General features: G+C 35.2%; 2 protein-coding genes across 3 annotated transcripts in view; one reads left to right on the top strand and one right to left on the bottom strand.

Moving 5' to 3' along the window:
* LOC117343822 overlaps nucleotides 1-10618 on the top strand; it is a 29820-nt gene extending 19202 nt beyond the window's left edge. Inside the window, 3 exon segments of the mRNA XM_033906342.1 lie at nucleotides 2908-3083; nucleotides 7306-7560; nucleotides 9541-10618. Coding sequence (XP_033762233.1) covers nucleotides 2908-3083; nucleotides 7306-7560; nucleotides 9541-9774 — 665 coding nt within the window. The 3' untranslated portion in view covers nucleotides 9775-10618.
* A 6649-nt stretch (nucleotides 10619-17267) lies between these two features.
* Nucleotides 17268-17764, bottom strand: part of LOC117343821 (transmembrane protein 19-like) — a 54442-nt gene continuing 53945 nt past the window's right edge. The window contains exon 7 of one of the 2 annotated variants that reach the window (XM_033906340.1): nucleotides 17268-17725. The gene's annotated coding sequence lies outside the window, so the exon portion shown is untranslated. The remainder of the gene's footprint in view (nucleotides 17726-17764) is intronic. The other variant, XM_033906341.1, reaches the window with a different exon arrangement.

Raw genomic sequence — 17764 nt, 5'->3', positions numbered from 1 at the left:
ACTCTTATGATAACTTTCTCGGTATAATACACCAATTATTTTACTACCGAAAAACGTTTTATCAGATGTTTAGGCACTTACTCATAGGGTTAGTATGGCCAATAATTCAAATATAGATAAGTTGATTATAAATCTCATTGTATGCAGTCGTAAAACCACAGTGTTTCCGTGTGATAACATTATACATAGCGTGTACATAAAACGTATATCTAAAAATCGCTGAATGTAACCAACATGTTAGAAATGGAGCGAACCGATATTCATGGCTCTAATTTTGTATGACCAGAAATGAAATCTGAGAGGTCGAATTTCATTTGTTTATTATATGTGAACTGACCACACGTATTAACTTCAAACTTTGATCTAGATAACACTGGTTTCAAATACCACACAAATACAACACGAAACCAAAACACTTAGAGGCCAAAGAAGGGTTCAAAAGAATACAACCGAGGATCATGCAAAAGCACAAATAATCAATCAATAGACCAGAGAAAGGTTTTTTCATACAGATAAATAATAGATTTATATAAGTGTTCTTAACAATAGAACAGTCATTCTCATTCAGAAATAATAAAAACTTCTTATTTTTTATTTTTCTTATTCGTTTCAGACATACAAATATCCATTCAGAAAATCCGTAGACTAGCGTGAGAGCGTGATATTTTCCGGCCAATTGAGGACATGCATAATTTCCTGAATGAGTGAAAAGTTTATAATGGGCAAGCAAACGAGCGTGAGAACTTACGATAGCGATAGTGGGCGGGGTCAGGTTTTTTACAACTCTATCTTTCATGCCTGATTAACATTATAAAGGTAACCGCAATTCAGAGTTAGCTACGTGAAATGAATGCTTTATATGTGTACACGTTATTGAAACGGCGACATCCCTCACAGGAATCACTGCACGCAGTATAAACAATGTAAATGATGATGAAATGGTTCGTAAATAGAAAGTCCCACCTGAGAAACTATATGCGAGATTGCTATATTCTCCGACTTGTACCAGTGCCGTTAGCGATGAATTAAAACCCAAAAATCTTTATTTCCAAGTTGTTCCCGGAAATTGATCTGATTAGCTACATTGCACTTTGACAGGATCATCAACTTCAAAGACGTTAAACATGATACATTATGCACGTCCCTAGTACCCACTTACACTGACGCTGAACGCCTGAATTTAGAACAATATTGAAGGGCCACATCAACAAACCCGTTAAAATCCTTCCATAACATGTTATCTGATAGCAAAAGTGTATTTCTGAACCAGCCAGAGTATAAGGGAAGCTTATTAACGTAATTTTTGTGCATTAAAGTGAATGGCCTGAGGGTTTTCATCATTTTAATTATACAATCATACACAAATACGTTCCAAATATGTAATACACTCGCAAGTCCTAATGCTAGTTTTCTGTTTCTTTGTTCTATAAATAACTAGCATTATCAAACCACGTCCAGTATTAGTGTTTTCCTATGTAGCAGTGATACATATTCTATAACGCTAGCGGCATTTGAGTGATTTAATAAGAGTTCATGTTTCCACTTCTTTAAATAGTGTAATAAGATGAAATATATCTCACATTTATGAAATTTAACGCAATATTCAGTAAAACCCTAGTTGACATAAACATATATATATAAGGAAAACCTATATATTTTTTTACTGGAATATTTCTGAAACCACGCTCGGAGAAATCCCACTTTGATCAAGTGAACCCTAGCATTATAATCAATTGTTTCACAAGGTCATAACGATACCCCGACTTCATTTGTAATTTGTATTTTTTCCTTTATCCAAGGCAGTCCAATTTTGCGAGCGAACATTAGCTCTAATATTTCTGAAGATATCGTATCCTTATATTGTTTATAGTTAACTCTTTTTTATGTAATTTAAATCACTTTCTTCAGTGTAACATTGTACTTGGAGTACTTAATGTCAATTCATTGTAAGTTCCATATATGTATATAGCATTGCGTTCGTTTGCTGACTCGTCTCAGTACAGCTTATTAGTCTAAACATATTTTATTAGAAAAAAATATTCAAAAGGAATCGGACACAAGCTGTAAACTTATAAACGTCCTTTTCCATAAACATGTATACAATGGTATTTACAAATGGCAGCATATGTGATATAATATGTATAAAAAATAAACACGTAAATGTATAAGATGATAATACGCAATTTTATATGCCATACCAGTACCCACAATTCATATCAATGTTATTGAAATCTATTAAGCAAATTAGTTCAATAAACATGACTTAGTTAAAGTGAATATTATACACAACATAGGCCTACACTGTAAAAAGTCAAATATTGGTAAATAATTAAAGTTAGCAGTATATAATAATAACATATCGTACAACCTATTATTATGTGTCTAATTGAGAAGATCCTCTTTTTCTTTACAAGACATGCTTTTTTTTAGGAAGAAAGTTAGTTACTAATTAATATTTTACAACAGTGTATCCTGTTTATAACCTATGTTCATACATTATTATAGTTCTGTTATCTTTTTAAATAATTAGGAAATTATGTTAAAAATGAAAATGATCATGAAATTTTAATAATTTTCCCATTTCTGAAATTAGATTTTTTTTTGTGTGTGTATCATTTTATACAGTAGCTGTCTACTACAAAAATAAAATAGTATCAAGAATGCTTCCTACAGGTCAACACATCATAAAATGTCGTTTGTACCACTTTAACCTTCAATTAATCGTTACTGGTATGAATAAGTATTTATCGATTAATTTAGTTATATACATACTTGAGTAACACTATATACCAATTTAACCTTCAATTCATCGTTACTGGTATGAATAAGTATTTATCTATTTATCTAGTTATATACACACTTGAGTAACACTATTTCATCAGTAATAAACATTTTCTCTTTACACAGTGCCCGGTGAAAGTCCCCACCAAGTCCACCCCGCGGCCATGAAGTACGCCCTGAGATACCATATCCAGACACTGTGTCGTTCTCCACACTGTGTGAATTCCCTGGTTCTGTACCTCAATAGCCCGGCCAAGACTGACGGAACCATGCTTCTATGGGACATCAATAGTGATGGACTGGTAAGGTGTCAAACACTGTCAATATTGGGTAGGGTGTCAAACACTGTCAATATTGGGTAGGGTGTCAAACGTCAATATTGGGTAGAATGTCAAACACTGTCAATATTGGGTAGGGTGTTAAACACTGTCAATATTGGGTAGGGTGTCAAACGTCAATATTGGGTAGGGTGTCAAACGTCAATATTGGGTAGGGTGTCAAACGTCAATATTGGGTAGGGTGTCAAACTGTCACTATTGGGTAGGGTGTCAAACGCTGTCAGTATTGGGTAGGGTGTCAAATACTCTCAATATTGGGTAGGGTGTCAAATACTGTCAATATTGGGTAGGGTGTCAAACACTGTCAATATTGGGTAGGGTGTCAAACACTGTCAATATTGAGTAGGGTGTCAAATACTGTCAATATTGGGTAGGGTGTCAAAAACTGTCAATATTGATTAGGGTGTCAAATACTGTCAATATTGGGAAGGGTGTCAAATACTGTCAATATTGAGTAGGGTGTCAAATACTGTCAATATTTGGTAGGGTGTCAAAAACTGTCAATATTGAGTAGGGTGTCAAACACTGTCAATATTGAGTAGGGTGTCAAATACTGTCAATATTGGGTAGGGTGTCAAAAACTGTCAATATTGATTAGGGTGTCAAATACTGTCAATATTGGGTAGGGTGTCAAACACTGCCAATATTGAGTAGGGTATAAAACACTGTCAATATTAGGAAGGGTGTCAAACATGTCAATTGTTGGAAAGGTTGTCAAAAATTCTCAATACTGGGAAAGGTGTCAAACATTGTCAGAATCCAATTTTGTTTTAACTCTATATAGGTTTAAAACTTAAAATAAACGTATAATTATCTAATTATTATTGTAGTTGTGTTTATAATTATATACTGAAAATTACATATACAAATTTAAATATATATTCTTGAAATGGATATTTTGATATATCCTGTAAAACAATACTTCTGCGGATTAGATCATTTACATGATTTATTAAACCCTATTTGACGATAAAAAACAACAAAGAATACCGTCATAATAACAAAACAATAATTCCAGCGCAAAACCGATTAAACACAGTAAAGGCACAGTATAAAAAGATACTCATGAAAACTCCTGAATATGATCACAAGTTGACATTCCTTTCAAAGGTGCGGTATATACAGGATATTAATCAAACATGAAGGTAAAAGTTGATATAAGGCACACTTATAGAGATATAAATACATATACTTTGATATTACGGTAAGCAACCTTATAAGTATATGTATAAAAAGAAATTGATAAAACTATAATCAAATAGGTAAACACTACTTGATATTACGCTAAACAGACATACAGGTATAACTTGACCACATTAACATGTTTGATTTGGATGGTTTTGATAAATTATTCAGTTCCATCTACATGTATGTCACCAGACAATTTATGTAATTTAAGGACATGTATTATTCCCAAATGAAAGAATAACATTCACATTTACAGTTTTACCTCAACTAAAACATTATGTTTAACACTTTCCTTCGTATTAATGCTCACTGATCTGTGGAAGAGTTGTTGTAATTGTGTACTCATTAAGGAGACATTCGTCGGACGACCTTGCAGATTTGTTTTATTGTTATCATTATTATTTGTCTTTCTTTCTAAATGCTGGTATAAAATCCATGCGTTTTATCACGATAAGAATGAAGTACAAATAATAAATAATCAATATTGATATCACAGAAGGCCATATATGCGTCTGACCAATATCAGTATAATAGCCATCACTAAATACCAACAACAAATGAAATCAAAACAAAATTGACAATAAGTGGTGTCATTTATATACAAATGGAAATGTCATTGTTTGAACATCGGCATAGAATCATCAGGTTAAACTGATATTTGTCATCGCCGTGGTCCAGTTCAGAATCGACAAACACTTCCTCATATCTCTAACGGACACCGCTCGCAGATAGTTTACCGACCCAAAAATAAAATAATTAAAAATCATTGATTATTTTGCGCTGAGCTAATGACGAATACCTGCTTTGTTTGAAATCCATACAGACTCGTATAAATCGTTCTTATCACAGATTCATTCCGTAGATTTGTTAACGAACGTTTGCTACTATTTATTGACATCGTCGTTATCTTAAGTTTGTTATAACGGAAATTATTACTTTCGAAATAAAATACTCGTTGGCGATAATAGCCAAATGTGAAATCAAGGTCACGTGTCTTCAGTCAACTTCCTAGTGATAATCTATTGTGTGTTTATGTAGTTTCAATAATTATAAATACTGCTGTAAGGTCATTTGATTGTCATCCCTGAAGGTTTTCTGTAGTACCACGATATGCAGGGAGACGTTTATACAAAGTGTATAGGTGTTTTCATAGCATTGAACTATACTGTTGTTTTGAGAAAGCTTTTCGAAACTCTATGCTGTATTAAATGCTTGTTTACAAAACAATATTTGTTGACGAGCGTGTTTTGATGCAATGATGATAAATTTAAAAACGTCACCGAGAAAATGTCAGTCTAAATTAATGAAAGAAGCATGAATATCGTACATAGAAGGAATTAAGAACAAACGTGTATCTTGTCATTAAAAAACCCAAGCAAAGGCTTTTATTGCATTTTTGATAAACGACGATGAACAGATGTCCTGACAGAAACATGTTCGAATTGCAAAAACATATTTTCTAGTTTTTGTTAGTTGGTTTTTACATCATGATGATATTTATAATGTTTTGTAAATAGTTGACATACAAATTTCAACACAATTGTATCAACACCTGTTGCATCAAATAGCATTTAAAAATGCATCGACAAATATAAATCAATAATAATTAAGAAACATACATTGATATAGTTTTTGATTGATTGTGTCGGTAGTGTGTTACGATTGTATATATGGACAGTTTGTAAAATCTATATAAATACATAGAGTGTACCACAATGTTTTGCCAGGTGTAGACCAGACGCAGGTGGGAAAATGGAAATTTTGAATCAATTTAGGACCACACGAACGTAACAGTTGGGAGTATATCTAACCATTCGTTATCACACGATAGGACTTTATCAGATGGTCGAGGGTGGTCTCTATTGATAAGCTGTGAGAATATTTCTAGTCACGGTCAGTGGTGGAGGGACAGGAAGATGATTAGGTTAATATATAAATACTGTGGGGTATGCAGATCGTATATATAAATAGTTCTCCGTGCCTCTTAGTTTCCTATGTCGATATGAGAGGCTCAATGCAAATTGTTATGTGGTCGCGCCGGGACCAAACTTCATGTATTTATCTAGAACATGTTGTAAACATATCATAATAATAGGAAATAAAGACTAGTTTGGTGGTATACTCAATATAATTTTATTAGACAAATATGTGACGTTAAACAAAGATAAGTATTTGTCACGTCAATATATTCCAAGTTCGTAATTATTTCTAGTGCAACCAATTTATTATTGTAACTGGAGCTTATGCCGTCTCCCCGGCGTCGGCGTCCTGCCCAAAAAAATAAAGGTTTTTGGTCAAGTTTTGGAAAAGTTTATAAGTCCATAAGTATACGCTCCACACGCTTCCAATTTGGTTAATTTGTCTTCATTAGAGGTCTAGGAATGATGTTATGACAAAATAACGTGGACAAATTTTTCTTCAAATTCTGCGATGTTTAGGACTTTCTTTGTATCAAAACTCACGTTTAAAGTTTTTTTAAAGGGTTTCCGATCTATAACTATACATCTCATACCCCTAATATTTGGTGTATTTGATTATTATAGATCTTGTCATGATTAAATTAAATTATATTTTTGGATCTAGTTGTTACTTTTAGAATTAGAAGTTAACAAAATATCGTATGTCTGTTAACAAAATGTCGTATGGTTATAAGGTTCGGTGATTTGACATTGAGAATTTAAAAGTTACTGCGATTCGATTGTAAAATAAACATCTTGCAATGGCTGTTGTCGGTGAGCTTTGCAATCATTGATTACATTTGTTATGTACTGTTTTAATTCCTACTAATTTGTAAGTAACATCTGGGGAATGACCATACGAATTCAGATGTTCACAATTCTATCTCAACCGGCGTCTTAAAACACGATAAAGAAACTCTACTTGGGTTTGGTGAGGTAACGTTTTAAATTTTGATATATTCATTAAGATTAATTCTATAAGGAAACAACAAATCAAAAATAACATTCCATCTTATTTCTGTTACCTATTGCTTTCCTAGGCCGAGGATAATGAGAAGTATCCGTTGAATGAACTAAAGGAAGACCTATCACACTGCTCGGCAAGCTATGTCCACGTGATCGTTGACCAAAGTTACGCCGGACAGATTGGCGACGCCTTCCGGAACTCCCATCGCCATCGAAACGTGATTGTGTTCGCAAGTGGCCGTGACAACGAGTACAGTTATGATGGTGAATACACGCGACAGTGGGTCAAGGCCAATCACACACAACAATGCACGTGGCAGGTTCACAGGGTATGTTCAACATATACTTAAAATAATAATAATATTAATAATAAAAAGGACATGTAAACAATTGTACACATGTTCAGGTTTAAAATGTAAAGCCGAACTTTCTGTTTTAAATGCATTTTCCAAAGTATAATATTCTACAGTTATTTTCTACAGAGATACAACAGAGTTATATTCTACCTTGGCATAATTATATTGAATGTACATATTCTATACAGATTTGTTTCCCTTATTTCCTCCTTATGGAAACAGTAGGGGAAATGTTCTTGACGCTATTACAAATTACGTAGAAAATGTAAAAGTACATAAACACGGTCTTGTAATTAAACATAGAGAAATAGAACAGGAAATCAAACATTTTAATTAAACCCATTGTTTCTACCTCGGATTCTGTTTTAGAACAGTAATATAACGTAAGAATTTTAAAGATGGTTTAATGTCATTTTTTTCATGAAAGCTGTATAAAAATGAATAATGTCTTATTATAAGTCATATCAATAACCATAGAGGGCTGTGTACATTTTGTCGGTAATTGCAGTAAGCTCCTTACGATTTTGTGAAAGTGTCTTTCAATTTCACTAAAAGATATTCTTCACAATAATCTAAAAATATACTACGTATATTGTCAATAGAAATATTCACTTCAAAAGCAACGACTTGCTCGAATTTCTCAAGTCACCCATGTGTAATCACAAACGATATGCGGTAATGCTACCTTGACAAGTTTTATGCCCACAACAATATACAATTAATACCCTGACGTTTGAATAATTAAACATGATTTATTAGTGTTCGATTTAAATCATGTTTAGAAGGTTGAAGAACAGCAATGTAGTAGTATTTTATTAATTTTATTAATTTGACTTGACGTACAACTATCGATGATTAATCAGTCGTGCAGCAATGTCAACGCGTTTTGACATAACATACTCTTACAATGAAACCATAAAAAACTGCACATTTGGAATGGCATATAGTATAGCCGGTGGAACACTGTTATCGTTAGGATCAGTTGACTTGAGATATGGGGTTTAAAATCTGTCCTCCAGCCGTGCACTCTATGATCGTAACAGTCGATAATATTTCGTTGAGGTAATAAAAGGTTGGGGAGGGGCTGGACTGACCCATGTATAATTATCGACACAATAACAGAAACACAGTAGACGGGGTCAGGGGTCAGGGGTCAGAGATTTATGAGACATGGTCACATTCCTGACAAGTGTAAATGTATATTAGTTAAATGGCCTGTGTAGGTTGACGCATGGCTACACTGAAATAATACAGCAGGTCATAGAGTAGTCGACTGATCAAACACCAAAAGACGTGAACAACATTCCTCGGAAGTGTAAAACTTTAAATTTGGCTAATCATGATGGTAACACTAGGAGCATGGTGAAATCAATCCGCCGGCGTTTGATATCAAATCTTCTAAATTTATCGGCGATTCTTTTGATACACTAAACCTCGTCCGTCTATTTTGAGTCGGTATTATTTGGCAATATATTCAACATGTTATTCAGTAATGTTTTGTGAACATTCACGAGTAATCGGAGACATGCTAATTAGCAAACCATCACCTTGATATACGTCCAAATTGTGTCAAAATTGGATTATCAATCACATCCATAATTGATATCCGTCATGCAAAGGTCATATCACAAAATCATATCACGATTTTTTTATCCCCGATTTGCATCATCATGTTGTCATTCTGCCATTAATGAAATTGTACACCCCTGGACGTACTAATAGGCCAACAGGGTATGATCGGGAAAAGTGTCAACTCATTCCGTTCAGTTTTCTGATTTCTCAATTGAATTGGACGCATTTGAAAGACTATTCATTCTGAAATAGAAGTATGCTTCGTGTGTGGTATGTTAAAGTGAATTTTATCACGTGACCGATAATTCTTGAAAGTATTTAATAACATTCGATTGAAAACATTCATTCGATAAACTTTCATTGATATTTTTTCTCTTATAGCACAGCAAAAACTCTATCAAACACTCGTCGCCGGAGGTGAACGAGGGGTCACGTGGGGCAGTAAGAACGACACTATTTGGTGCCCCGTGCAACGTCATTCCACCATTCACACAACGTGAACTACGTCACGAATATCTGGGTTGCCAGTCCTTACCAACAGCTCTCTGGATAACCAAGCTCCTTTCACAGTCCGAATACAAATCAAAGGACGGATCGCCATGGCGACGGAAATGACGCCGAATGAAGGGAGGTAAATATGTCTGATACCATTCAGACCTGAATGCCTTCCATAATAGACCTTTATAAAAAAGGAATGACAGTGCATGTGCTTCAAACAATTGTGATTCAACTCTTCGTGATAATCCTTCACAATACACTGCTTTGACCGCAACAGTTGATACATTTATTGTTAAAGGTCCAAGAATCGAGTCCAAAGGAGTGCATAAAATGTTCGATGAAGAGAAAGCAAATTGATCACAGAGTACATCATCGAGAAAATTCTTCATTTTGAATATAATGTGTTCGAGGAGACCTGTCCGTTTTCATATACTAGTACCTGTGGACTTGTGTCATCATTTTGTTGACAAATGTATACGTAGACATTTGTCTCAATGGTGACCTAACCTCCGCCTACCGATTATATTGCAGTTGTGATTTAAACAGTGCCAATGCATATAAATGGGGCATGGGAGATCGTGCATTAGAATTACTATCGACAAAGACGATTAATCTTCTATGAAAATCAGAAAGCATAGCATTGTGTATCCGACGGCGAACGTATGACGCATTTAACAGACAAACGTGTGCTACGTCATCACAAATGTACTGTACCCATAAAATAATGACGTTTTCTGTTGATGAAATCAGCGCTTACAGTATCGCTGTTGGGTATTCCCGATGTGTTGGTAAACTAGATCATGTTGATAATTTATATGTAAATAATGTTTTATGTGTATACAAACTGTTAAATAACATGTTGTACATTGTGTTTTGTTGACATCAAAGAAATAATTGTTATCGTAATTTGCATATCTTTGTTAGGTGTATTCTTGATCCCAATAAAATACTGTAAATCGTCTGTTTTACTTGGTTTATATTGACCGATCTACACATTCATTTAACTTCTCGGAGTTAGTATTTCGGGGTTAATATATAGTTTGTTATATTCCATGTGTTAAATATCGGGAAAATTACGTTTTCATCGCGTATCTGTTTCGAAAAAAGTAATTTATCGAAGGCCATCAAAATGAAAAAGAAAAGAAATAAAAAGAAAAGAAATAACAGTCACTAGTAGATGTGTTTTCAATAAGTAAAACAAGATTCGGTATCGATGTCGCATTACAAATACAGATTATCAAAACTATTAATTTTCAGAAGGTTTACAACATTATTAAGACAATGAGAGGAAACGTAGATATATAATTGTGTAATTACTGACATATCGCACGATTGTGGCAAATACTTGATATTTTTCAATTGTACACAACATGGAATCTTACATACACGAGTGATACGTGTTACTACTGAAGGTGAACTTAAATAGTATGTTCATTACATTACAGGAAAATCTACATTAATATTCGTCACAATGAATACGTTTTTAGCATTTACTTTAAAACATACTACGTGATAATATCTCTGATTGCGTACAGTACATGTTATGTGGGGGGAAACACATTTTTTTAATCCCGACTTTTACACCATAATTATGACCTTGGCAGGTTCGGAAACACCCAGTACAAACAAACAAGTATGACCTTCAATGTATTGGAGCACGCTTGTCATGGTAACACACTCGGGTTATATCGAATCACTTTACATCATCTGAAAGGTTGACAGTAATTGGATACGGACATATCTTATCAACTCTCTGTTAAAACGTGTAACATGGTCCTCGGATACATTAGTGAGATGGTATAATTATACTGTACACAAAACATACGGGACAGATATCAACTTTATATGCGGAGTTTATTTCAGAAAAAAACCCGACAGGAAATGATCCCGTAAGTGATAGAATTAGTAAAACGAAAATTGTGACAATAACTTACAATTAAATTTAATGATAATGTTGATATAGATATATGTACATATCTGACCGAAATTTGATACCAAATAAATGATCTTAAGCTATTTTTGTTAAGATGAGTTTTTCGTTAATGTCTGACAGATGTTTGATACCAAATTATCAAATTTAGATTGTAAATGGAGGTCAGTGGTCAATATTTTCATGTGAAACAAAAACATTCAAAAGATGAAACTCGTCAATACACGATGTGTTCCTGGAGGTTCGAGTAATGTATACAAGTGTTTCTCCAGTGTTGGTTTTAACACTCCTAGAATTTATAGATTTATTGTTGTATTTCATAAAACAACACGTTAATGTCTTTTATTCATTCTTATTTATTCACCTATCTTTTTAGGTTTTCATTGAAGCAGAACATTGATTCTTACGAGTTATTGTTTTCAGCTAAACATTCTAAATTGTTGTTACATACTACTCCGTCTGTCTAGTTGACGTTAAGTTATTTGATTATTAAACATCTAGAACTGTGCTTAATATAAGTTGTATGCCCAATCCCGATGTATATTTAAGTAACAAATAAGTACTAAAGTATATGTTTAAATTAAATCTAGAACTGTGCCATGCAGTTGTTTCTTTCTTTTAGAACTCGTCAGTGAAAAAATCCAGTTGGATGTTAGGAAGGTATAATTCGCATAAAGAAACGTGGATACTTTGAAGAGAGTCGTCTTACTCTTACACAAAAACTTTTAGTAACTTTGGATATTTGATAATAAGAAATACCTGTGTGTATTCTGAGCCGGTGCTACTATTCATAAGAATACAGACCTAGTATGCAAGGTAACGGCAAAGCTGTGGGACTCAATGTCCACCTTGAAATCTCAAGCTATTCTACAAGAATCATATACGTGAATTGGATCGTCGAATTGGAATCAATAAAAATATTTAAGTAAATTCATATAACTACATCATCCTTGTAGGACTCGTCAATGGTGTTCAGGATGTCATAGAGCTGTGTTTTTTTTGTTTTTTTTTTTGTTTTTTGTTTTTTGTTTTTTTTTTCATTTCACAAAGATTTTATCGAATTAAATTCAATGCGTATTGGGCAACATGCAAAAACCTATATAAGCCCTCTCCCTTTGGTGGTATAATGGACTGCATACATAAATAGTATAATAGCATCAATAATATTGTAATAATAATAATAGTGATGAATCTAAACAAAATGGTACCCAACTTACACTGCAGCACAGACCAACAGATACCGCATAGTAAATAATGTTTGGTTACCTCCCTTTACAAAATGTTTAAAAATAGAGAAGGAAGCGTTTTAAATACACAGATTACAGCTGTTTCGTCCATCTAGGACGAACTGTTATTGATCCTAGGGACATCATACAGCTGTTTCGTCCATCTAGGACTCGTCAGTGATACTAGGGACACCATACAGCTGTTTCGTCCACCTAGGACTCGTTATTGATCCTAGGGACGTCATACAGCTGTTTAGTCCATCTAGGACGACTTGTCAGTGATACTAGGGACATCATACAGCTGTTTCGTCCACATAGGACTCGTCAGTGATACTAGGGACGTCATACAGCTGTTTCGTCCATCTATTACGACTCGTTATTGATCCCAGGGACACCATACAGCTGTTTCGTCCACCTAGGACTCGTTATTGATCCTAGGGACGTCATACAGCTGTTTAGTCCATCTAGGACGACTTGTCAGTGATACTAGGGACACCATACAGCTGTTTCGACCGTCTAGGACTCGTTATTGATACTAGGGACATCATACAGCTGTTTCGTCCATCTATTACGACTCGTCAGTGATACTAGGGACATCATACAGCTGTTTCGTCCATCTATTACGACTCGTCAGTGATACTAGAGACACCATACAGCTGTTTCGTCCATCTATTACGACTCGTCAGTGATACTAGGGACACCATACAGCTGTTTCGACCGTCTAGGACTCGTCAGTGATACTAGGGACATCATACAGCTGTTTCGTCCATCTATTACGACTCGTCAGTGATACTAGGGACATCATACAGCTGTTTCGACCGTCTAGGACGACTTGTCAGTGATACTAGGGACACCATACAGCTGTTTCGTCCATCTATTACGACTCGTCAGTGATACTAGGGACACCATACAGCTGTTTCGACCGTCTAGGACTCATCAGTGATACTAGGGACATCATACAGCTGTTTTGTCCATCTATGACGACTTGTCAGTGATACTAGGGACGTCATACAGCTGTTTCGACCGTCTAGGACTCGTCAGTGATACTAGGGACACCATACAGCTGTTTCGTCCACCTAGGACTCGTCAGTGATACTAGGGACACCATACAGCTGTTTCGTCCACCTAGGACTCGTTATTGATCCTAGGGACGTCATACAGCTGTTTAGTCCATCTAGGACGACTTGTCAGTGACACTAGGGACATCATACAGCTGTTTCGTCCACCTAGGACTCGTCAGTGATACTAGGGACGTCATACAGCTGTTTCGTCCATCTATTACGACTCGTCAGTGATACTAGGGACGTCATACAGCTGTTTCGTCCATCTATTACGACTCGTTATTGATCCCAGGGACACCATACAGCTGTTTCGTCCACCTAGGACTCGTTATTGATCCTAGGGACGTCATACAGCTGTTTAGTCCATCTAGGACGACTTGTCAGTGATACTAGGGACACCATACAGCTGTTTCGACCGTCTAGGACTCGTTATTGATACTAGGGACATCATACAGCTGTTTCGTCCATCTATTACGACTCGTCAGTGATACTAGGGACATCATACAGCTGTTTCGTCCATCTATTACGACTCGTCAGTGATACTAGAGACACCATACAGCTGTTTCGTCCATCTATTACGACTCGTCAGTGATACTAGGGACACCATACAGCTGTTTCGACCGTCTAGGACTCGTCCGTGATACTAGGGACATCATACAGCTGTTTCGTCCATCTATTACGACTCGTCAGTGATACTAGGGACATCATACAGCTGTTTCGTCCATCTATTACGACTCGTCAGTGATACTAGGGACATCATACAGCTGTTTCGACCGTCTAGGACGACTTGTCAGTGATACTAGGGACACCATACAGCTGTTTCGTCCATCTATTACGACTCGTCAGTGATACTAGGGACACCATACAGCTGTTTCGACCGTCTAGGACTCATCAGTGATACTAGGGACATCATACAGCTGTTTTGTCCATCTATGACGACTTGTCAGTGATACTAGGGACGTCATACAGCTGTTTCGACCGTCTAGGACTTGTCAGTGATACTAGGGACATCATACAACTGTTTTGTCCTTGTTGGACTTGTCAGTCATGGTAGAGACGTCACACAGCTGATTCGTCCTTTTAGGGCTCGTCAATGATGCTAGGAACTTTGTTAACATTTCAAATTTCTAACATAAATACTTTTACATAAATACATTTTTTGCAGAATTCCAATATATCACGAAATTACATAACGCAGCTAAAACAGACAAAAAAACCCTTACAAATAGACACTGCGGTGTCCTTAGACTGTATGGGGCCACTGTAAACAGTGTTGCGGCGTGTGGGGGATGGAATGTCGACCGTCACAAATAATACCACTGTCATTTATTGACAGACTTAATCGATTGGATTTAAGTACGTAATATCTAAAGTGTCAACTCGCGTGTTAAATAAGTTGGCGTTTGAGATATACTGGGAGGGGAAAGGGAATATTCAACAAGTCATTCTTTCGAACAGTAGGCAAACGTCATCCCAGAGTCAAGTAGTGTCTTCTTCATATCGAGTTCTCCCTCAAATATCTTAATAGGACAGCATTCAGCAGGAGCCTTTTGAAGATAGTTTGAGATACATAATTATCAATGATATAGAATAGAATTGTGGGAGGGAGTAGGTGGCACGTCCTCTTCAAAGCTATATCAACATAACCGAGTAAATTCTCGTGCTAAGTAGCTTCAGTCGATTTTCGTTTCAAATGAATAGGGCTTTATCAAACTAACACATCCTGGCTTAATCTGTTTATGTAATCGCCACGAGCGGTGCCCGCCCACTTCATTTCATAATTAAACACACACAGGAGTTATATATAATTATTCTAAACATGTTTTCTTACTTGTGTAGATAGTATTGACATTACACGTATTGTATATGGTTGCTTTGATGTTGGTGAAGTGTTTATATCGGAAGAGTGTCGAGTGAAAATAGCCTGATAATTCTTGTATTCGGATAACAACCCGTGGTAAATCGCCAAAGTTCAAGCGATAACAAGGCCAGACACATCGCTAAAATAACTATCTCGGGATACCAGAATTACGATTTGCACTAGAACACAGAAATCAATGAAATCCTTGTTGATGGACGGATTAAAACATCACAGACTTAAGGATAAAGTTTCCTGTAGGAAAGTGACATGCTTAAGTATCCCAGCATCCGAACATATCTCCCGATTAGTGAGTCCCACCTACTTCAAAGCGAGCTGGCAGTGAGTCGACAATCCTATATTAGCGTGTCATAAAAAGTTGAGAAATTCATATCATCAAACAAATATTCAGAAACTTTTCTTAAAGATGCCAAAGAGATAACTATATTTTTTTTCGTGTAATGGTATCACAAAATGTTAGAACACGTATCACGGGTCTTTAATCAACATCACCAAGACATTTTAATAGCATACTTACTCTATCATATCTCACGGGGAGGTAGATAATATTTGTATTTACACATCAATGGACCAAGGAAGCAAACCTTCCAGTATGTAAGACAAAACAAACCAACATTCAATGTTCTTGATTTCACGAAAAGTGCATTGGTGAACAAATATTGTGTCTGGAAGTTATCAGGAAGATATCACTAGGAAATGAAAGGCCTTCATTTCAACATCCGCATTGTAAAAACATTATTACTGATTACAATATTTACAGCAAAAGCCAAGATGTAAATATTCATTAAATGCATTTTATCGATAACGAACTGAACCACCCAGATGATGTATCTCGAATGACATCAATATTATTAGTTAGTTATGAAATCTACAGTTATAGTCGCTTTAAAGAGTATGAAATCTACAGTTATAGTCGCTTTAAAGAATATGAAATATAGAGATATTAAGGCACGCTTTAATCAGTATGAAATCTAGTTATAGTAGCTTTAACGAGTATTTCTGATTGACCTTCGGGTTGTTTTGTGAGTGTTCGTCTGTCTGTCAACTATTCTAGAGCTGTGATGTTAGCCGTTCAACAGAACGAATTTCTAGCGATAGTGCATTTTCTTGGCGTCACGTAGATTCATTTTAACTGTGTCTGTCAATTTTGATTTTTTTCTTTTAAGGCACATTAACACGTTTTGGTCAATATTCGCTCAAAAACAGGTCTATAGCATTTGTATTGATGTCTAACTGTATGATTGAAGAGTATTCAGAACATCAAAGTTATACTAACAACCAAAAACAACAAAGATGTTAACGTATTGACAGATTTTCTTCCCATCTATGTTAATTATTTCCAAAACATTAAAACAAAGTCTTCGTTTAAGATAAACAAAAATATGAATATTTTTGAATACTTTAATTTTTCAAGTCGTATGGAATATTAACACCGTGTTATCGATCTATGTGAAATCATATATCAATACACTATTTGAATTCATCTCCTTGGCATTATAAAACAAAATACCTCATTTCATATATGTATATTTTATTACAAAATGCATGCATTGGTAAATATAAAACCTATTCATATATACCATCGATTGAAAGGTAACAAGATAAGCGTTGCTAAGGACCAAACACTTTTTTTACTTCCGTCAATTGGTGATGGACAATCCATCAGTTCCAACTAAAAAATATTAAAACCTTCTGGAGGTTCCATACAAAAGTGTTTGAGTGAAAGGTTAAAAACAATGGCAATGAAAGATTATTTGTTCATTACATAAACAATTGAAAAATAACAATTGTAAAAAACATAAACAATAAAGTTATCGAATACAAAGACAATAAAGAATAGTATACTCCTTTGTGTCTATATTTTCACTTAACACGAAAACATGTTCGAGGAATAAGCGCATATGGATGTAGAACTCGCGTTAACATGTAACCTGTTCACTAGCCGGATGTAGAACTCGCGTTAACATGTAACCTGTTCACTAGCCGGATGTAGAACTCGCGTTAACATGTA

Source organism: Pecten maximus, chromosome 15, assembly GCF_902652985.1.
Source record: "Pecten maximus chromosome 15, xPecMax1.1, whole genome shotgun sequence".
NCBI classification, from domain to species: Eukaryota; Metazoa; Mollusca; class Bivalvia; order Pectinida; family Pectinidae; genus Pecten; species Pecten maximus.
This window is presented reverse-complemented; position numbering and strand designations above follow the sequence as displayed.